The sequence below is a fragment of the Monodelphis domestica genome, chromosome 2, assembly GCF_027887165.1.
Source record: "Monodelphis domestica isolate mMonDom1 chromosome 2, mMonDom1.pri, whole genome shotgun sequence".
Lineage (NCBI taxonomy): Eukaryota > Metazoa > Chordata > Mammalia > Didelphimorphia > Didelphidae > Monodelphis > Monodelphis domestica.
In genome coordinates this window covers 46,683,831-46,707,654 of record NC_077228.1, presented here as the reverse complement: position 1 = coordinate 46,707,654, position 23,824 = coordinate 46,683,831, and the positions used below count along the sequence as shown (strand labels likewise).

Genomic DNA, 23,824 nt, shown 5'->3' with positions numbered 1-23,824 from the left:
CCCAACTCCACCAGGGATCCAAAAATCATGTGTGCTTATGCTTCTCATTTCCCCATGCAGTAAAGGCAAACAATACTTCTAGTCTGATAGATGATCAAATATGAGTCACTGGAAAGAAAGAACTTTTAAGAATATTAGAACATTCTGATATTTGGTTTTGCTTCAAAATCTCATTAGCACTACCTCTGCACATCTCTTCTCCAAATACCCGCTCCCCAGTGCACATGTACACACACACACACACACACACACACACACACACACACACACACACACACCTTCCTTAGGGCCCCTGACATCAATCTACCAGGCAACTTTTGGCACCAATATGATACAGACTCTTCCTCTCCCTCATCCTTGTCAGGTGTTTAAAGAAAATAGGAAAAAGGCATTTGAGAACTTTGATCCTCCCATCCCTTACTTTGGTTTGTCCCCAAATTGATAACAAAACTATTTTCTACTTGCAATGACTGATTTCCAATGCAGACTTTGGTTTCCTTGAAAACCACAACAAACTGAAAAGCTAGTATACTTGCAAGGTACCATTCATAAACATATATATGGGTATGTGTGTATGCATATGTATGTATATATACATACACACATACGTATTTGATATACATTAAAAAAAGAATGAAGATAGATATTGGTCATGGCATGGAATCATAGAGCAGGATTCAGTAGTGGACAGAACACTTCTGGGACATTGAGTTCAGCTCTGGATGATGACTTTTTAAATTTAAAGTTTAATTTAAAAACCTTATCTTCTGTCTTTGAATTGATACTCGTAGTAGTTCTAAGGCAGATGAGTGGTAAAGGCTAGGCAATTGGGCCTAAATGACTTGCTCAGGGTCACACAGCTAGGAAGTAACTGAGGCCATATTTGAATCCAGGACCTCCCATCTCTAGACCTAGATCTCAATCCACTCAGCTACCCATCTGCCCTAGATGATGATATTGGAAAAGGCATTCCTTAATAAAGGAGCAACTGGGTGGCACAGTGAATAAAATGCCAGGCTGAAGTCAAGAAGGCTCATCTTCCCTGAGAAAGTTGCTTACCCCTTTTGCCTCAGTTTCCTCATTTGTAAAATGAGCTGGAGAAAGAAATAGCAAACCATTCCTGTGTCTTTGCCAAGAAAATCCCAAATAGGGTCACAAAGAATCAGACATGACTGAAACAACTGAACAACATACTTATGAATGTGGGGTTGGACTATTGGACCTTCTGGTGCTATGAACAACCTAGAGCAGGGGGTCACTGCATGCTACTATTTCCTCACCATACTGTTTGGAAGTTCACATTCCGGAACTGGTTGTAACGCCATTTGCAGTAAACCTGGGTTGCAAAGCACCGATCCTTCACTTCAGGAAGGGTTGTGAACTGGTCCTTGATAAAGCCTTCAAATCCAGACTGTGTTGTTTTCAAAACCTTCATGTCTTTGATTCCAGCGTGAACAGTTGGCGGTCCTGTTCAAGGGAAAATAAGTAGAGAGGAGAAATTATACCAGTAAAAGCCTGAGCACTACCTTGATCCCAGTGGAGAAGAAAAGTAGAAATTCTGGGGGTGTTGTGATTTTTACAAAACAACACAGCTTTCTCCCTAAACACTACTTTCTCCTAGACCCATCACATTGTGCATCTCCCAGGAGGCTTTGAAGTTCTTAAATTCAAAAACTCAGTAAAACTTTTCCAAAGAAAATGTTTCCTCTTCTATGAACTTGCTTTTTATCAGCTCCAGTATGTACAATGTATTTCTCACTCTTTCAAGACTCTAACTACCCCAATCTAGGACTCTGTAGAATGAAGACAGGGAAGAAAAAATGAGTTTAAGCCACCTGTTTTAGCTCCCTGAAATGTATATACTCTTGTTCCTCCAAGTTGCCATAGCCAAAAGCAGGCATTCTTTATGGTCATTAGCTTTCTGCATCTTTAATGAAAAGTCTGAGGCTGGAGAAGTAGCCTTGCAAAGTGGATCAGGAGTCAACACTGGAATCAGGAAGACCTGGTTTCAAATCCCTCTTTTGACAAAGTCTGGCTATTTGACTCTGGGTAAGTCTCTGAAACCTTCAGGATCTACACAACTGTCTAAAATGATTAATTGTAGAGCAGAGGCTAAGCTACATCGGAAGAAGGGCTTGGGGGAAGGCTGGGGTTCCATACTGGCAATTCCCTAAACCAGTGGAATCTAAAGGTTTGGAAAAAACAAAAGAAACCTCCAACTCAAGGGCATCTAACATGTCTCCTATTGTCCTTGTGACTCCTTGTATTATAATGCTGGATGCTCAATATTAAGGGCTGACTATTAAGATCATTCCTTCAATAAGTATTTATTAAGGATCTACTAAGTCTCAGGCATTGTGCTGGAAGCGAAGGACACAAAACCATACAGAATCTGGCTGATTAAGCATGTGTATTGCATTTCAGACAAAGCAACCCACTTATCACCTGTTCATTTTTGTTTGGAGCAAGGCTTGCCCTCAAAAAGCTTACATTCTACTGAGATAAGTAGGGGGAAATGATACAAATGCTGAAAAGCAAATGCAAAATACATACCAAAGTAAGTCACCAACAATCAGGATGTCAGGAAAAGTACTGTGTAAGGGGTGCCACTTTGTACTGACTGTCCTTTATGAAAGGATGCTCTCCACCTCTTGGAATCCCTGGCTTCCTTCAAGAGTTGGCTCAAGCATCACCTTCTCCATGAAGGTTTGCTCAGTCTCCTAGTTGCAAAAGCTTTCCATCTTCCTGTGTTACCTTAGAGCTTCGTTGTATGTGTCTATATAGGTAGATGTGGCTTCCTCGTTAGAAAGTAAGTTCTTTGAGGGGAGGGACTATTTCCCTTTGGAAATTGTATCTCCAGAGGCTAATACAGTGTCTAGAAAACAATAGGCACTAAAGAGATGCTTGTTGATTGATGGAACTAAGCCTAGAAAGAAGCACAGGAATTCTAAGAGGCAGAGATAAGGAAAGACTGGCAGAGTGCACAGGAGATAGACTGCATAAGGTCAGGGAGGTGAGATAATAGGATGTCATGAAAAAAAAGCACATAGACCAATTTTAAACGTAGCATGTAGGATGTAGATAGATGGATATAGGTATAACCATCTATATCTATATATTATATATCTATATCTATCTATCTATATCTATATCTATCTTTCTATCTATCTATCTACATATATATAGCTAAAGTAATATTTAATCAGCTTGAAAAGATAGAATGAAGCCAGATCCTAGAGACCTTTCAATAGCATATAAAGGTATCTTATCCTAGAGACATTGAAGGTATATATATACCAACTTCCTATAACCTTTTTTTAAATTATTTTTTTATTTTTGTTTTATTTTCAGATCTGCCTTCTTTCCCTCTCACATCCTCTCACCTCCCAGTTTTAAGAAAGCAAGATAGATGACTGCTTAGAAGGAGCAAAAGTCTTGATTTCTGTGAAAACCCTTCCACACCAATCAAAAACAAAGTGCTTTGAGGGGATAGAAAACCAAATACAACAATAAGACAGAGTGGAGGGGACCCTCCTACATGATTCAACTTAAAAGGTACACAGAGAAGGCTGAATTCTCAGGTTTAAGGAAAAGGAAGAAAGACAGTCCCAGGAACCCTCCCCCAACTACTGTGCTGAATCTCCCACAGTCCCTGGAATCTCAGGGTGAGGGCTCCAGCCAAAGGGAGAGCCTTGCTGCCACAGATGTGCCAGGCTGAAGTCTCTAACTCCAGTCAGCAGGGAGGCAGCTTGAGGAGAGGCACCAAGGGGAGGGCAGCCACCACTCTCAATCCTGGGCCTCTGCTTCTTAAGGTTTTGGTCTCAGGGCATATCCAGCTCCGCAGATCAGTTCTTCCCTGGCTTAATTTAGTCTATTAATAGGGCAGATAAGAAGCCTTCAGAGGGCAGGGAAATTCAATTTCCAACACCCCTCCCCCACTTACTGCACTGAGAGCCTCCATAAGAATCCTATTGACTGAGATCCCAGGGTGAAGGCTGGAACAGCAACAGAATACCTTGATAACAGGGAAGGAAGCACAGCTCCTTACAGTCTCCACAATTTCACCTACATTTTTAGATTCTGCTGCCAGCTGGGAAAGACCTGACCTCAGGGCTTATTAATACTTCATTAGCCTAAACTAGTCAATCAGTAAAGCAGAGAAGCCCCTTCAAGGACAGAATAGCCCAAATCCACAGAATTAGCAAATAATTGGAGGAGAAAGATTATAGCCAATGACAGGGGAAAAGAAAGAAAAAAATATGAGTAAACAACAGAAAAAGAAAAAAAGAAATTACAATCAACAGCTTCTATCCAGGGAATGAACAAAAAGCAAACAGAACAGAGGAAGACCAAGGAATACAAAGCAAAACCACAGAAATTCCAGCAATTGGACTCAGGCTTTGGAAGAATTCAAAACACAATTAAAAAAACAATTAAGAGAGGCTGAAGATAATTAGGAAAAAAACTTAAAAAGAAAAATAAGTCATCTGGAAGCAGAGGCACGTGAACTAAAACAAAGAAACAGTGTCTTAAAAGCCAGAATTGACCAACTTGAAAATGAGGCAAAGAAAATGAAAGATGACCTATAAAGAAAAACAGACCAGAAGGAAAAGGATGACCAAAAATCCAGGAATGAAATTCAGTCTTTAAAAATTAGAATCCAACAACTAGAAGCAAATGACTTTATAAGACAGAAAGAGTTTATAAAACAAAATCAAAAGAATGAAAAAATTGAGGAAAATAGGAAACACCTCACTGATAAAACTAAGGACATGGAAAATAGATCCAGAAGAGACAATTTAAGAATTATTGGACTACCGGAAAATCATGACAAAAGAAAAAGCCTGGACATCATTCTATAGGAAAAAATCCAAGAAAACTGCTCTGACATTCTTCAACAAGAGGATAAAGTGGAGATCAAAGGAATCAATAGATCAACTCATGTATTTAATCCCCAATTGACAATGCCCAGGAATATTACAACCAAATTCAAGAACTAACAGACCAAGGAAAAGATACTATAAACTGCTAAGAATAAACCATTCAGATATCATGGAACCATAGTTAGGATAACAGAGGACCTGGCTGCATCCACACTTTAGGACCAGAAGTCATGGAATATGGTATCCCAGAAAGCAAAGGAACTGAGTCTACAACTAGGAATCAACTACCCAGCAAAACTGACTATATTCTTGCAGGGGAAAGTATGGCCATTTAATAAAATAGAAGAATTCCAAGCATTCATAAAGAAAAGACCTGACTTAAACAGAAAATCTGATGCCCAAACACAGAACTAAAGAGTATCACCAAAAGGTAATTAATAAAGGGAAACAAACAAACAAATACACAAAGAAAAAACTTTTTAAGTGACCCAATAAGTTCAAATGATTTGTATTCCTATAAGAAAATATTATATTGGTAACTCTCAAAAATTGTTATTATCATCAGGGTAGCTAGAAGAAGTATACTTAGAAGGAACAGTGACAAACTCTAGAGGATGAAATGTCCAAAGATATATATGTGTGTGTGTGTGTGTGTGTGTGTGTGTGTGTGTGTGTATACACATATATAATATAAATATATGAACTAGGGGTAAAAAAGAGGATAATACTAAGAGAAATGGGAAAAGAAATAAAATGGGGTAGTTTTATATTTCATAAAGAAGTGCATGGGGGGAGGGGGAAGAGAAAACCAATACAACGGAAGGATTAAAGAGGTTGGAGAGAGTCTCCAAGAAAATTGTAATCATTACAATGAGAAGGCTCAGAAAGGTTCTGACCAAATTCAGTCATCATCATCATCAACAACATCAACAACATCAACAACAATATCATCAAATATAACGACAACAACAACATCATCAACATCATCACCTACATCTACATCAACATTATCATCATCAATGGCATCAACGTCATCAACATCTAATTATCCATCTTTTCCTGACCCAGGAAAGATTTTTGCTGTATGGTCTAACCTAATAGCATATTATACAGAATAGTGAATGAAAGCCAAAAGATCTAAACTCTAGGCTTGAGTGCCACTATGTGTCCTTTGGGTATAAAAAGAAAGTCTTCTTTTTCCTGGTCTCAGTTTCTTCATTCATATATGAGTGGAGTTAACCTGGACTCTGCATTAAGTTAATCAATTAAATCAAAGAATAAACCAGGTGTAAACAAGAAAAAAAAGAAAAAACTTTTGAATTCCAAATTCTCTCCCTCTTTCTCACCATCCTTCTTTCATTCCTTTCCATCTCAACCCATCTCCTAGATGTTTCCTTCTCATTGTTTCTTATAGTAAAATAGTAAAACCAGTGTTTTTAAGATATGTTCAAAGGCAATTTACTTACAGACTGGCTACATAGTTAATTAGTTTCCTTTACTGGCCTTATTTACCTCATCTTTAAAGGAACTGATACTCATTAGTCTTTTTGAGTACAAATCTTCTAAGATTTCATAAATCCTCAAAAATAATACAAAAAGATATATTAGTAAAGACCAGTACTAGTGGAGTACAAATGTCTCCATATATCTTACTTTTTTTTTTTAAACCTTTACCTTCCGTCTTGGAGTCAATACTGTGTATTGGCTCCAAGGCAGAAGAGTGGTAAGGGCTAGGCAATGGGGGTCAAGTGACTTGTGTAAACCTCAAAATTCCTTAGACTTATAAATGTTGGAAATTTCACCATTGGGATATTTCATACTTGGAAAATTTCCTACTGATAGTCTATTGGAATGTGAACCCCCTTGGCATGGGAGGGTCCTCCTCCTCCCTTATTAAGATTACTTTAGGACAGAAACCCTTTGCTGAACAATGGAAAGGACTTTGACCTATGCTTGAGCATAGAACAGGAATTTCTTTGAGTCTTGATTGATTTTAGAATTGATACAATGGAGATACTCCACCCTATTCAGTCCTAATAGGATTGAGTAAGGGCTGCAGCCTAGATCAAAATTTAATTATTCCAATCTCTACCATACTCAAGTTAACAGGATTTAGAAAGGGCTGGAACAAAGGAGTAAAGATTTAATCATTTGAAAAATATGACCTTCAACAGACATGTGCAAAAGCCAGAAACCTCTGGGCGGTCCTGGGTTAAGCGAGAGCCTCCATTGACAAGGAAATTGATGAAGAGTGATTGGTAGATGTGAGGACTGAGGGGAGGCAACTTGGATGGTGTCCTTAAAGATAGGAGGGTCTGGAGACTCGGGGGAGAGGATTGAGTTTTTGGTCGGTGTGGTTCCTGGGCTCTGGGAAGCTTGCTCGGAAGGAAGCTGAAGGTGGGGGCCTCTGAGACTGTTTCTCCATTTTGGACACGTGAGTAATAGGGACTGATCTCTTTTCTTTGCCCCAGCTATCTAAGGGCTTGGGCCTTTTGGCCCAGCCTAAACAGAAGGGGTATTTAAGCCCTATTCCCTTCTCTCCCCTTTCTCTCTCTCTCTATATCTCTAATTCCTTTCTTACTCCTATTGTAATTAAACTCCAAAAAAAGCTGACGGCTGACTTGAGTTTTTCATTTAGGAATTACATAGCTGATTCCTTGGCGACCTTAAATTAATATATATCAGTCTTTTAAAGTGATTCCCTTGTAACACTTGCCCAGGGTCACACAGCTGGGAAGTGTCTGAGGCCAGATTTGAACCTAGGACCTCCCGTCTCTAAGCCTAGCTCTCAATCCATTGAGCTACCCAGCTGCTCCCCATATATCTTACTTTTTTGAGATTAGTATTTAAAAATGGTAATATACCTAGTCACCGAAGTGTTTTTTCATTATTTTTATAATTTATATGCAATTTAATTCAACAAATAGTTATAGAGTATTTCCTTTGTTCAAAGTCATGTCATATCAATGATGTTACTATCACTGGAAAGAAGAGAAATCTAATTTCTTTCTGTGCCCCATAGAAATAAAAAGGAAAGAAAGAAAGAAAGAAAGAAAGAAAGAAAGAAAGAAAGAAAGAAAGAAAGAAAGAAAGAAAGAAAGAAAGAAAGAAAGAAAGAAAGAAAGAAAGAAAGAAAGAAAGAAAGAAAGAAGGAAAGAAGGAAAGAAGGAAAGAAGGAAAGAAGGAAAGAAGGAAAGAAAGAAGGAAAGAAGGAAAGAAAGAAAGGAAAGAAAGGAAGGAAGGAAGGAAGGAAGGAAGGAAGGAAGGAAGGAAGGAAGGAAGGAAGGAAGGAAGGAAGGAAGGAAGGAAGGAAAATAAAACCCATTTATAAGCACATATAGTCAAGAAAAACAAATTCCTGAATTGGTTATATTAAAAAAAAAACATACCACTTTATGTTTCATTCCATCCTCTGAGTCCATCACTTTTTTTAAATCCTGTATAGTGTTTTTTAAAACTCTTACCTTCCTTCTTAGAATCAACACTGTGTGTTTATTCCAAGGAAGAAGGGGGGTAAAGGGTTAGACAATGTCACTTGCCCAGGGTCACACAGCTAGGAATTATCTGAGACGTAATTTGAACCCAGGACCTCCCATCTCTAGGCATGGCTCTAAATCTGCTAAGCCACCTCGCTGTCCCCATGCAGAGTCAATCAAGTGATTCCAATGTAGGTAAATGGAAAGACAACTGCAGTAGAAATCAGAAGACATGGATTTTGAAATTATTAGGTGTCCTGGGTTTGGGAGAGTTACTGAAAATTCTTTAAACAGGGAAGTGACATTGTCACACTCAGGTTTTAGGGCTACTCAAATGGGGGAGTGGAGCCAAGATGGCGACATGACAGAAAGTACTATCAAATGACCTCTTATGAATATAACTTCACCTAAAGGATCTTTACTATATTCCCACCTTCACTCAGTGCCCACGAGTCTCATTCACTCTTAATTCTGTCTCTCGAAAAAGCCTAGCTGGCCCAGGCAACTTTGATTCTTGGAAATAAGCCACGTATTTCCAAATTGCTATTGGGATTCCAGAAGGAAGTAATTCAAAAAGTGGCTCTCTTCAGGTTAAGTAGGTCCTTGACTAAATTCCCTCCATAGGCAAAGGTGACTGGATTGGGTTACAGAATGAAGGGTTCCATCACTTTAGCTCCATTGAATGATAAGTAGTCTTTTCTGAAGACCATCAGCAAACATTTACTTAAGTACTCACTAGGTGCAAAACATAAAAAGCTCGTGGACCCTGACTAAATTCTAGCTCCAGATTTTAATAGCATAGTGATTTATACTCCCTACACAGTTTTAATTGAAGTGGTTCAATAGACATTGCTCTGCACTCAGAAGTAGCTGAATTTAAGTAAAAGTGGAATAATTACTATTTCATATTCCTCTCTGTTATATCCTATGGAGAACAATGACCAGGAAAATGTTGGTTCATTAAATATGTATTAGTATCTGTAGTGTTCAGTGTAGTGTTCTGGTCTAAACGAGTCTGGAAAAATAATTTTTTAATCCCAAATATCAATTGCAATCCACAATTAAGAGGATAAAGCTGTCAAGGAACACACGGCTCTGTCCTGGGCCCCTTCAGGTTCAACCTTTTTTATCAGTTGCTTGGATGAAGGCAAAGTCACCATGTTCATCAAATTTGTAGGCAACACAATTCTCAAAGCAATAACTAAGACACTGAGTTCAAGTACCAGGATGAATCAATATTTCCATGGGCTGCAAGGATTATGCCATCATTTAAAGTGAAATTACTAAAATTATGTCAATTTATTCACTTAGATTTAAAATTTTAAGTGTAGCATGGCAGACTAAGAGACTTATGGCCAGATAAGAAATCATTTAATAAAATATTTTAAGAAGGAAAAGCTTGGAAAGACTTAAGATCTTGGATGCACTCATTGACCAATAATGATTCCAGGAGACCAGCAATGAAAAATGTTATCTATCTCCTGACAGAGAGATCATGAACTCAGAGAGCAGAAAGAAATATATATTTTTAGTCATGGTCAATGTAGGTATTTCTTTTACTCAATTACAGATAGCTGTTATAAGTGCTTTTTTTCTTTGTTTCTCTAATGGAAGGTAGGGAGGTAGGAAGGAAAGAAAATAAATACTTGGTTGAAAAAAAGTGAATTTTTTAAAATACAGAAAGACCTTAGGATTTTAGCAGATTGCAAATTCAATGTGTGTCAATAGGGTCATGCTGTGATTTCAAAAAAATTGAGGTGATTTTAGATCATGTTACTAGAGGAAACATCTGGAACAAAGTGGGGAAAATAGTCTTGCTCTACTCTGTCCTGGTGAGACAAGATCTGGAGGTTACTTCTAGGTTTCACACTTTAGGAAAATATCCTAATAATCTGAGTTATCCCAAAATGGTTCCCTTTGCAAGTAGTGCGTTCCCTCTCAGTATATCTTCAAATAAATGCTAGAAAGCTATTTGACTATTATGTTGAAGTGACGATTCCTTTTGGGGGGTGAATTTGATTTACTGGCTGCTCATGTCTCTTCTAACTTCAATATTCTGTGATTCTGTAACTCCATGAAGAGCACTGGTGAGCTAGAGTTATGGCCAAAGGAGGGTTGCTGGGATGGTTGAAGGACTTCAAACCATATCATACAAGTCTTGGTTTCAGGGACTAGGAATATTTATCCTTGGGGAGGAAGGAAATGATGCTACCTCTAAATAGTTGACGCTTTGTCCTGTGGAAGGCAGATTGAAATAGTTTTTCTTAGACCTAGAAGGCAGAACTAGGATGGAATTTGAGATGAGAAGAAAAGAATAGTACCATCTGCCAATATCTTATTTATAACAGAATATACAGTATTCCATAATTCCTTAGAAAGGAATCTTATAAACACTATTGTAACTAATTATCCTTGTCATTAATTGCTTCTATACAACAACTCAATCAGCTTATTCTCTCTAAATGATACCAAGAACCTCTACATAGAAGTCCATCAAGGGAGCTTTTCTCTCACCTGAATTCCACTCTTTCCTTAACTCAGTATGAATTAGGCTAATTCTCACCCAGTAAATGATCTTTGATCTATCTATCCCTACCAGAATATTTCATAAGTTCCCCCTGCCTTGGAAGATCTTCACTAGAATGGTTTAATATATAGTCTTTAAAAATACCCCACTCCCTGCTATTTTTACCCTCTTCAGGGGTGCTAAATGTGGTAGCAATTATATTCCTCATGGCAAGGCTTTTTTATGGCTCAGGGAAAGCTTTGTGCTTTGTGACACCTGATGTACAGGTAAGGAAATGGGTTTGTTTTCTATTAATTCTCCATTCCTTTCCCTAAGAGAACTAAAGGGTAGAGTATATGGTTCTTTGGGAAAGAAATTGCAATCTGGTAGGTTAATGAGTGTGTAGGAGGAATGCTAAAAGCTAAGGAAAATTATGTTGCAGGAAAACTGAAGTACTAAAAATTCTTTCTCCTCTTCCCTTTCCTCCCTTTTTGCCCCATGCATTACTCCACAGTCACTGAGGGAAACCCGAAAAGCTGATTAAGTGGTTTCATGGAAATGTAACCCAGAAAAGGACAGTCTTTTTTGGGGGGTGAGTTGCTTCTTGTTTGCATAAATTTGAATATTCTTTGAGTGTGTGAAGCATAATATTTTCATTGGTGGATCTGCAGACTAAAAATGCTCCAACTCAGCCATTGTGCAGAGAATTGGGTTCCTGCCAATAGAGAAGATAAAATAAACTCCCTGATTTTATCTGGAGTTCTTAATGTTCCCCAAGACAAGTTAAAACACATACACACACATACATGCATGCACGCATGCACACATGTGCTTTTTTTCCATAGGAAGATGAGAGTGCCAGTTATGAGGGCTCATCTGCCAAAAATGTGGTAATAGTTAATTGTCTCTGGGAACATAAGCCATTTCTTACTGTGCAAAACTGAAGCCAAAATACATTCAAAAACACAACTACTTTCTCCATTTTCATAATGTATCAGTAAAGGGAAGGCTCCAAAAGAACTGAGGAAGACAAGTACCCTCAAGTGTATTGTCAATTCTATGCCGATATTGGAGGCAGGCCTGGACTATACATTGGGGACCTTTGGCAGAACCAAGAGAACCCATGTGATCAGCTCATTCTACTTACAGTTGGATAACATGAAGAAAATAGTACATCACATCAAGTGAAAATTACCCAATCACAGAGCCTAGAGTTGGAAGAATACTCAGCACAGTGGAGAAGACCTTTGTATTTCAGATCAAGAGGACCAAAACCTGACTCTCCTGCTTACTATTTGTGTGACCTTCAGCAAGTAATTTCCTCTTGATGGGTCTCAATTTCCTCTTCCATAAAATGAGAAGGTCGACCTTGAAACTCCATTCTGACTTGAAATAGATGACTTTGTAGTTCATCTTGGCTGGCCCATACCTAAATAGGAATCCCTTCTCCTGGACAAATAGTCATCCAACCTTTATTTGATGTTCACTAATGATGGTGAGAGGCATCTAGATGGCACAGTGGATAGAGTTCTAGGTCTAGAGTCAGAAAGGCTTATCTTCATGAGTTCAAATCTGGCCTTAGACACTTACTAGTTATGTGACCCTGGGCAAGTCACTTAACCCTGTTTGCCTTAGTTTCCTCACCTGTAAAATGAGCTAGAGAAGGAAATGACAATCTACACCAGTATCTTTGCCAAGAAAAACCCACCAGTTCAGAAAGAGTCAGGCATAACTGATCAGCAACAATGATGGTAAGCCTGCAACCCCTGAGGCAGTTTTTGGTGATTAAATAGATTAAATGGACACATGCAATACTAGCTCTCTATATAGAGAAAACAGTGAGGTTTTGTTGCTAGTCAATATGTGTAATTAAAGCAGCAACATAGATGGACTTGAGAGGCTGAAGACAGTAGACATGTCTTCTTTACTAGGTTTTTGTTCATCTCTGGTGGCCATTCCATCTTCTCTGTTGGGTATACTGCATCTTTTTCCATCACCTTTTTTTGTTGTTGTTGTTTCCCGAGGAGCACCTTCTAAGCAGAAGGGCAAGGGCTAGGCAAACAGTTAAGTGACTTGCCCAAGTTAAGTGACTTGACAGTGTCAGGAACCAGATTTGAACCAAGAATATAAGTTTTCTTGACTCTTGCTATGAAACTATGTACTGCACAACCTAGCTGCCCCGACTCACATTTCTACTTTGTTCTAAAAGAGTATTAGTTTGACTTTTTCAGGGTGAAGCTTTCTAGCTTCTGTACTAGAGTAGCAGATAGTTCTGAAGAGATGAAGGCTAGTATACACTCAGCCATGAAGCCCAAAAAAGGGCTCATCTGGGAACAAAAAAGAAAAAATGGTGGAAATAGAAGTATTGTCCTCAGTAGAGAAGATGGGATGGCCACCAGATAAGATTCAGCACCTAGGGGAGTGTCCTGGACACTTAAGAGAAAGCAGCAAGAGCAATGAATGAAGTCACTGTATATCACTAGAGGTCTAGAACATCAGAATGGTGAGTTGCTCTGGCCCTGTATGCTTCCTGGCTACAGATATTCTTAGTGTCTGCCTTTTCCTATATGTTTCCTGCTCAGTTGTGCTCCTTAACATCTGGGCACTATTGGTGTGTTTTCTGATCTTGTGTCTGTCTCTGTCAAACTCCTTTGGAAGAAAAGCTATCTTTACTTCCTACCTCTAGTTCTCTCATAGATTCCTCGTATCTTTACAATCTGGCCTCTAAACTCGTTACTCAACTGAAACTACTATCTCCAAAAGCATCAATAACCACTTAATTGTCAGAACTGATGACTCTTTCTCAGTCTCTGTCCTTTTCCACTGTGGCTACCTATTACCTCTGGAATCAAATATAAACTCCTCTTTTCAATACTTTTATAGCCCTGCCCTAGCTTCTCTTTCCAGTCTTATTGTCCGTTATTTCTCTTCTTGCACTCTTTGATTCAGGCTCACTGGTCTTCTCTCTGTTCCTCTTACACATAATTCCATTTTTCTTCTCCATACCTTTGCCTTGGCAGTGCCTTATACCTAGACTCTACTCCCCTCTTCATTTCTGCTCTGCAAAATCCCAGTCTTCCTTCAAGCTGTAGCAAAAGCATCATCCTCTACACAAAATCTTTCTTGATGACATCAATTGCCAGTCCCTTACAAACTACATTTTATTCTACCTTTATCTTTATTCTATATATACTTGCAGAGAGACTTGTTGTCATCATCATAAGAATCAAAACTCCTCAAGAGTAGGAATTGTTTCATTCCTTGTATTTGTAACCCCAGATCCAAAAATAATGCTTGCCACATTGTAGGTCCTTAATAGGTTTTTGTTAATTGATTTAAAATAAGCCATAAATTGCAAAATAAATGCAATATATAAATTTAAAATAAACCACAAATTGCAAAATCAATGAAATATAAATATAAATAAAAACTGTTATTTTCCAAATCCTAAAATCTAAAAGAAAGAACTATGACTGGAGCACTATGGAGGAAAGATCAGAAGCAGTCAATGACACCAAGGTCCAAAGAAGTCTTAGAGAAACAGGATTGCATGGAGCCATGAGGGAATCCCATGAGGGAATTCAAGAAGAGATACCAGTAGAAGTGGAATCCATCAGTAGGAGCGGAATTTAAATGCCCCAAACCCATAATTGATGTTCATTGTGCCTGTAGGCATGTTTTCAGGGTAAACATTTCTATTCTTTGCCTCACCAATCAAGATGTGGCAACCAAGTTCCTCTGCAGGCCATTGGGAAAATGCCCAGTTGGTCTGTGGCTTAGTCATAGGCATGCATGGAGTGCGAGTTCCCTAGCCTGATGAAACCACAATCCTTCCTAGGTTCTGTGTGCCAGCACACACCCTGCCCACACTCTCTACATGCCTATGGGCAGAACACTGGGTGGCACCATTGTTAGTAGTTTCTCCATGGATAGCAGAGATTAAAACTGCCTTTGGTACTGAAGTTAGGCTACCTTGATAGAAGTAGTAGTCAGAGTTTCAAGATGTCTATAGAGTAAGCAAATGGCTTAGCACCATTAAAACAAAGATAACAGAAAGATCTATGGTTTCATTAAGGTCTGGAATTCCAAGTGTGGGAACTTCTTCCCATAAAAGAAATTGCAATCCACCTATAACTTTCCCTCTAGTATCTTTGCCAAGAAAATCCCAAATGGGGCCATGAAGAGTTGGACATGACTGAAATGTGACTACACAACAACAAGATGACTTAATAATAAATCCTAGGGATTTTCCTTAAATATGTGGAGTTTAAGGGACTGTCCCAAGTACACATAGAGCTAATATTAGAGGAGAAAAATATTATAACTACCGGTTTCCCTTCTACATTGCAACTTTCCCAATCATGCTTCATCCCTATCATGAGTCATGACAAGAAATTAAATGGGTGGGGCATCTAGAGAGGGTCAAATCTGGAGACCGGAAGTCCTGGGATCTAATCTGGCCACAGATACTTCTTAGCTATGTGACCCTGGGCAAGTCACTTAACCCCAAATGCCTACCGCTTACTACTCTCCTGCCTTGGAATCCATCTTAGTATCAATTCTAAGACAGAAGGCAAGGATTAAAAAAAAAAAGAAATTAAATGGGAATTTTGGAGGAGTTTTGCAGAAGTCACAGATGACAGAAAATGAATAAAATATAGGTATAATATTGTATAATGTCAACATATTTTATCTTATTATACCATAAATATACACAATTTCTTTTTTAAAGTTAAGGAAAAAATTAGAGTTTGCCCCCAATGAGGTGTAAAGGATACCTATGCTTAACCCAAAATTTACAATAAGATACTGTCAATAGCCCAAAAAAGAAAAAAAAAATTCAGACTTCTTTTCTGGTACAAAGGGAAAGCCAAAAAATTTTACACAGATTTTCCAGATCATGGGGGTACTGTGCCCCTAAAACCTTGTGCTATGGAAGGGATATCTGTACTATAATGGCCATAACAAATAGAATGGCTATATTAATATAGTTGAACAAAATCACTAAATGAAAGTTAGACTGAGAAATTAAAAAAAAATAAGTTCCCAGAAAAGTGATCATGAAATGTACCTCATTTCAGAGAAAAAGAGGTAGTAGGTGTTCACTAAAGTCTTCAATCCATTCTCCATGTAGCTTTTAGAAGTTATTTTCTTGAAACATGATTCTGACTATGTTATTCCCCTGCTCAAGAAATCCCAGTGGCTCCATATTGCCTCTATAATCAAATGCACTCTTCTCTTTGGCTTTCCAAGCCCTTCACAAAATGGCCCCAGGTTACCTTTCCAACTTTATTATATGTTATTTCTCTTTCTATATTCTCCAGTAACTGCTAAAGTGGCTTTCTTATTATTCCTTACATGTGACACTCCATCCCCTATCTCTATTCCTTTACATTGGGAGTCCCATATTCCTGGTATTCACTCCCCCTTTCATCTCCACCTCTTTGAATCTCTTAGTTCCTTAAAATTTCAGCTCATGGGTCACCATCTACATAAGGCTTTTCTTGATTCCCCAGCCCTAATCACCTCCCCCTTTACCCTGTTCAACCATGTCTCATTTTATAGTGCTTCACAGATGGTGGGTTGTGACAGCAACCCTGTTGGTGCCATTTTTCTCACAGCATGTGTCCACATTGTGCCCATGTCAAAAGTTGGTAATTCCCACAATATTTCAAACTTTTCCATTATTATTGTATCTCTCACAGTGATCTTTGATTACTATTGTAATTATTTGGTGACTCCACAAACCATGCCCATATAAGACCAGTGAACTTAATAAATAAATTTTGTGTGTTTTCCAACTGCTCTGCGACTGACCATTCTACCATCTCTCTCCCTCTCATCAGGTCTCCCTATTCCCTGAGACACTACAAAATTAAAATTAGGTCAATTAATAACCCTACAATGGACTTTGAGTGTTCTAGTGAAAGGAAAAGTCAACTGATATGACAAACTTAATTATTGTCTTATATTAAGCAACTGCCACAGTCTTCCCAACCTTCAGCAACCTGGCCACAGTCAGCAGTCATCAACATTGAGGCAAGACCCTCCACCAGAAAAAGATTACATTAGGCTGAAGGCTCAAATGTTGGTTAGAATTTCTTAGCAATAAAGTATTTTTAAATAAAGGTGTGTGCTTTTTTTAACCCATACATTCCAGCTTAGAATCAATACTGTGTATTGATTCCAAGATTGAGGAGCAGTAAGGGGTAGGCAATGGGGGTTAAGTGATTTACCCAGGGTCACACAGCTAGGAAATTTCTGAAGCCAAATTTGAACTAGGACCTCCCTTCTTTAGGCTTGACTCTCAATCCACTGAGCCTCCTTGCTTTTAGACACAATAATATTATACACTTACTATGCTCCAGTATGATTGGGAAACCAGAAAATTCTCGAGACTCACCTTATTGTGATACATGCTTTATTGCAATGGTCTTGAACCAAATCCACAATGTCTACTAAGAATGTTTCTATTTATTTTGAATATACTTTGTATTTTTTGGTTCATCCCTTACCATGGTCAAAAAAATTTTTTATTGCAAATTAATGAGTTGTTCTGGTCTTTGGAAAGCACACTCAGTCTGTTGCTGCGGCTAGAGTAGAGGTAGTCCGCATAGTAGAACTTGGGAGCTCTTACACTCCTCCAGCATTACCTTAGAGTATCCAGACCACTACCATACCACAATGAGACCCCAAAGTAGAATGTCAGTAGACCATTTGCTGCAAAATTATGGGATGGTCTCTCATGGATGGGTTACAGTCTACATTGTTGGAGAAACTGCCAAAGCCATGGGATCAGAGATTTATTTGAATATAATTTGTGTATATTTAGATACACACATGTTGCCTATTAAAAGATTGCAAGGTCTCTGAGGGCAAGGAGTATTTGATTTGGGGAGTGGAAGGTATCTTTTTATTGCCATCAGTTAATACAGTGTAATGGATACTCAATAAATGTTTATAGATTGGCAAATTACTATAGATATTGTCAAACACAGTCTCTATATTGGAAGATTTTGTTGAATTTTTTCTCTGACCAAGGAAGCATTTAATTCGAAGGGGGCAGAAGTAACTGGTATAAAAGCAAAAGGCATCAACATGAATTTTTAAAAAGAAAGAAGCATGGATAACTTCGTAGCGTTGGAGGCACAAGTTATTTCTCTTCATGAGTGTCAGTCATTCAGGATAGCTTATGGATTTTCCTTAACCAGTATTACTCTTTCCAGAGTGTGTGAGAATACTTGGGGGAGAGAGCTCAAAAATTATAAGGGGACTGCATTGTTATTTTTATAACCTTTTATTAAGCCTCTTTGCTGTGATTTAAGTATAAGTCTTGGCTGACTGATAACTCATGACCCATAGTTGGGAGATCATTCTGACCCACAAAGAACCTAGAACCTGGGGAAGCTCCATGAAGGAGACCCAGTTGGAGAGGCACTCTAGGTGACTTCCTTCCCTGTGAAGATGGTTCCCAAATGTCTCTTTTCAGTCCCAATCTTGCAGTTTTCCCACTGCACTGGACCCCAAGCTCAACCATGAACTGCAAAATGCGCTTATTTCTTACTTGTGCTCCACTTTACTTCTCTGTTAGACTTATTTCTAACAGCATCATCCACAGTCACTTCTACACAAAGTTTTAGGATTATTTTTGCCTGTTTTATTTCAAATCCAATTCATTGCCAAGTCCTGCCAATTTGACCTCAGCAATGTCCCTTGTATCTACCCCATCCTTTTTCTTTTTGCTCCTAACCTAGTCCAGACATTACCTTCTGCCCAGATCTTTGCTGCAGACTAATAACTCATCTCTTTGGTTCTGGTTTCTCCATCCACTCTTTCCCCACAGTTCTCTTCCCTATGTTCAGATATAATCATAGACATGCATAAAGTGTGGGTTGGATAGACCCAGGGGTTTCAGTACATCGTGCCCACACTCTATTCATACCTATGGATTAGGTACATTTCACTCCTTTGTTCAAAACTTTTCAGTGGTTCCCTCCTATCTGTTGAAGAAAGTCTGGCCTTAAAGAATATTAATGTATATGTCATAATGACCACCAAAAGTTCTGATATTTTGAAATGCTTGATGATAAAAAATATATTTTTCTCTCTTGGATCTCACATAATACTTGCTTATCTCTTCTCCGGGATTGAAAGCTTCTTAAGGATGGTGATCCAATTTTGTACATCTTTGTGTTTCCCCTAACATAGCATTGTACCCATACAGGCATGTGATTAATGTCACTGATGCTTATCAATCTATCAAAAAGCAATATTGCTTAGTGGATGGTGAGCTGGTCTTGGAATCGGGAAGATTTAAGTTCAAATCTTACTTCAGGTGTTTATTAGCTATTTAACCCTGGGCAAATCACTTAATTTTTCTTTGCCTCATTTTCCCCTCTTGTAAAATGGAGATAATAAAAGTACCTGCCTCCCAGAAGTACTGTGAAGATCAAAATGGATAACATACATAAAATGCTTAACAAGTCTAAAAACTCAATAAACTATAATGGCTCACTATTGCCTTCAGGAACACATGCAAAATTTCCCATTTCATCTTCAAAGCTCTTCCTACTTTTCCAGTTTTCTTACACCTTCCTCTGTGCCTTGTACTCTTCAGTCTAATGGCATTGGCTTCCTGGCTGTTCCATAAATAAGATACTCCATCTCTCAGTTACAGGCATTTTCTCTGACTATCCCCCATGTCTGAAATGTTCTCCTGCCTCATCTCTGCCTCTAGGCTTCCTTCAAGTCTCAGACAAAATCCCAGCATCTACTGGAAGCTTTTCCAATCCCTCTTAATTCTTTTGCCTTCCTTCTTAATTATTTCTAACTTATCCTGAATATAGCTTATTTGTACATATTTATTTTCTTGGGCTGCTAGGTTGTATAGTGGATATAGCACTGGGCTTGGAGTCAGAGAAACTCATCTTCCTGAGTTCAAATCTGGCCTTACCCATTTACTGGCTGAGTGACTCTAGGCAAGTTACTTAACCTTGTTTGCCTTAGTTTCATCATTTGTAAAGTGAACCCAAAGGAAATGGTAAATCAATTTAGTATCTTTGCCAATAAAATGCATAATGGGGTCACCAAAAGTCAGAAATGATGGAACAACAACATGTGCTTGTTGTCTCCCCATTGGACTGCAAACTTCATGGGGACTTCTTTTTGTATACCCAGCACTTAGCTCAGTTTCTGGCATACAGTAGGCACTTAATACATGTTTACTGACTGACTGAAAGCACTTATTAAATATTACGTAACATTATTCATTTGAGTATTTAATCAGATTTTTCTTTATATTAATATTTGTACATAATGTCCTCTCAATGTGATTTTTGAGAAAGATAATTTTCAGTTTGGGGATAACAGATGGTTTGGAATCAGAGAATCCCAAGCTGGAAGGAATCCCAGAGATCACCTTTTACAACTTCTATTTGAAAGATGAATTTCCTCCACAATATGCCAGACATGTGGTCTATCTAAGTTCACTTGGGGAACTCCATTAAGAACTCCTTATCTTTCCTCCTAAACCAGCCCCTTTCAAACTTCCCATCTATCTAGTTACTCACATTTGTAACCTTGAAGTCATCCTCAACAACACAGTCACCCTCACATCATATACTTAGTCAAGTCAGTTACTAAGTCTTGCTGAGTCTGTCTCCAAAATATCTTTTGCATGTGTCCTTTCCTGTCCACTGTAAAAACGGAGATTTGAACCCTAGACTTCAATCCTCAGAAGTCCTTGGTACTTCCCAGAATTCCCTATAATCTCACCTGAGATTCCCACCTGGGTGAGATCATAATTTGTATTTAAACTGGCTGTAATGCCTACTTGCCTCTCTTCTTCCGCTTCTAAGCACATGGGTCTCTACCTGGCAGGCAAGATGTAGTGAGTAGGTTGTGAATGGGCTAATGTGCCCTAGGCACGTGCTTTTCTTATTTTGTATTTTATTATTTCCTTGATTTCGAATAATCTTAATAAACCTCATAAAAATATAATACTTTTAGTAGAGAAACTAATTTAATTTTTATACCACTCACTTGGCCGCCGTCCTAGTTCAGACATGTTTCCTGAGCTACTGCAGTAGTCTTCTGGTTGGTCTCCCTGCTTGGTTTCTCTCCAGTCCACCCTCCACACAACTACCAAAGGGATATTCTATATGCATGTGCATATGCATGTGCATGTTCCTCTGGTCAAGAAACTCTAGTGCCTCCATTTACTTCTAGGATAAAATAGAAAGTACTCTTCCTGACATTTAAAGCCCTTTAGAAACTGACTTCATCTTACCTTTCCAGCATTAGTATACATGAATCCCTTTATTCATTCTAAAGTCCAGCCTAATTAGTTTTCTTGTTTCTCACATTCCATCTCCCATCACCTCACCTGGAATATTCCATCCTCACTTCCACATCACAGAATCCTTAGCTTCAATAATAATATCAACAGTTACAATAATAATTATTGGGGGGAAATACTTAGTATTATAATTAAATTTATATAGATAGTGCTTTTAAAGTTTGCAAAGCACTTAACAAATATTAAACCATTTTATCCTTCAAAATTTAGTTCAAATGTCACCTCCTATAAGTGGTCTTTTCTCATCCCTACTACCTGTTGGTTCCCCCCCCCAATCATCTTTTATTCTATTTTCACTATAAATTTTGCACATGTTTATGGGTGTCTATATTGCCTCTTTGCTTTGACTATAAGGTCCTTGAGAGCTGGCATTTCTTTATTTTGTCTTTCAATCCCCAATACCTAGTCCACTCCTTGGCATATAGTAGACATTTAATAAATGCTTATTGATTCATTGATGCTAATCCTGCTCTTCACTATCATCTTTCCTTCAGGCCAAACAACCCCAGTTCTTTCTCCCAATCTTTATAGAGATGAGAATGATTTCAGTTCTCTACACTATCCCAGATAAATTCCAGCTTGTCTAATGTTCAGAACTGAACATAATACACCAGATTTGGTTTGATCCAGAGCAGAGGGCAACTCTCTCTCTCCTCTCCTTCCCTCCCCCCCCCCTCCTCCTCCTCCTCCTCCTCCTCCTCCTCCTCCTCCTCCTCCTCCTCCTCCTCCTCCTCCTCCTCCTCCTCCTCCTCCTCCTCCTCCTCCCCCTCCTCCTCCTCCTCCTCCTCCTCCTTCTTCTTCTTCTTCTTCTTCTTCTTCTTCTTCTTCTTCTTCTTCTTCTTCTTCTTCTTCTTCTTCTTCTTCTTCTTCTTCTTCTTCTTCTTCTTCTTCTTCTTCTTCTTCTTCTTCTTCTTCTTCTTCTTCTTCTTCTTCTTCTTCTTCTTCTTCTTCTTCTTCTTCTTCTTCTTCTTCTTCTTCTTCTTCTTCTTCTTTCTCTCTCCTCTCCCTGCCTCCCTCCCTTCCTCCTTCTTTCTCTCTCTATCTCTCTCTTTCACACACACACACACACACACACACACACACAAATATACACACCTCTCCTTCTTTTTTGCACTATGCCTCCCTTACAGAAATCTAAGATGATTTCTGTTTCATGCTATTCACTTTTTTGAAGTATAAGGCCACCCAAATCCTCAGGTCTTAATGTTCCTTCTTAACTGCTTTCCAGAGGAGTACAGGGGGGAAATTATGCCTTTCCATGTCCAGTGAGCACAACCAAGGGAACAAGATTGTCATATTAGTAGACACTAGGCTTTGTTACCTCTGCCCTCCTCCCAGCCCCACCTGAGCTCTGACTGTCACTTCAATGATTTCTCAGTCTTATAGGATGAAGTGAGGACTTGTTAAGCATCCCTTCAATTGCTGGAATTCAATTTCCAAATGAGCATAATTCTGATAATGAAGGACTTTCTTCTTCCACTAAGGCTGATGCTTCAAGCCAATAAGTAAATAAAGAGGTTTTAAAATCATCAGAAATTCTCAAATTTCTTTAACAAATGTTCTTAGCAGAGTGTTATGTTATTGTGTGACCACAAACCCTGGAGAGGTCTTTTTAACCCAACTCAACTAATAATTATTGAGTAGCTCTTGGATACCTGAGCTTCTCCAACTGTTGGCCATATCTAAAGAAGACATTAGCTGTATTCTATCACTTAGCATAGCAAGTGAGTAATGTAAATGGGTGGCTGAGGTACTAGAGATTTTCAAGGACACGTAGCCTGCTAACATGAAAGACTAATCATTTGGAGAAATTATTTACTAATATTTGCTTTCCTTTTTTACCCATTTATAATGAGGTCTGGGTTGTTGTAATTAATCATTTTCTGTATTTAACTAGCAAATTTTTGCATAAACAGCAGGAAATATTCAATTATCCTTGTTGCTGTTTAACCAAATTTAATTTAACATCAAGGATTGGGTGGCAAGGTGTGTGGAGAGAGTTAAGAAGGGAACAGGTTGTAAATGCTCCAAAGAGGAATTGATATTTGATTCTACAAGTAATAGGGAGCCATTGGGGTTTATTGAGTGGTGTTATAACATGGTTAACTACATATTTTGGCAGCTGTTTGGAGGATATATTGGAGAGGAGAGAGGTGATAAGGCAGGAAAAACTATAAGGGAATATGGAAATAAATCAGGTGAGTGAGAAGTAATGAAGATCTAGAGTGGGGTCTGGTGGAACTGTATAAGAAGAGAGAAGAGGTCATATATAAGAGCTGGTAGAGAAATAGAAATGACATTTATTAGTATCTATCTAGGGCAGCTAGGTGATACCATGGTGCACAGAGCACCAGACCTGTAGTCAGGAAGACATCTTTCTGGGTGCAAATCTGGCCTCAGACAATTACCAACTGGGTTTCCCTGGACAAGTCACTTAATTTTCTTTGCCTCCATTTTCTCATCTATAAAATGAGCTGGAGAAGGAGATGGCTTTCTACTGTCTTCGCCAAGAAAACCTCAAGTGGAATTGTGAAAAGTTAGACATGACTGAACAACAACAAAATGGGTATATTTAGTGAGAGTCTGTGTGGTGTTGTGTATA

General features: G+C 38.5%; 1 protein-coding gene across 1 annotated transcript in view; it reads right to left on the bottom strand.

Annotated features, from left to right (window-relative positions):
• The window catches only part of LOC100012925 (uricase-like), a 50,483-nt gene that overhangs the window by 7,268 nt on the left and 19,391 nt on the right, over positions 1 to 23,824 (bottom strand). The window contains exon 5 of the mRNA XM_007480611.2: positions 1,281 to 1,467. Coding sequence (XP_007480673.1) covers positions 1,281 to 1,467 — 187 coding nt within the window. The remainder of the gene's footprint in view (positions 1 to 1,280; positions 1,468 to 23,824) is intronic.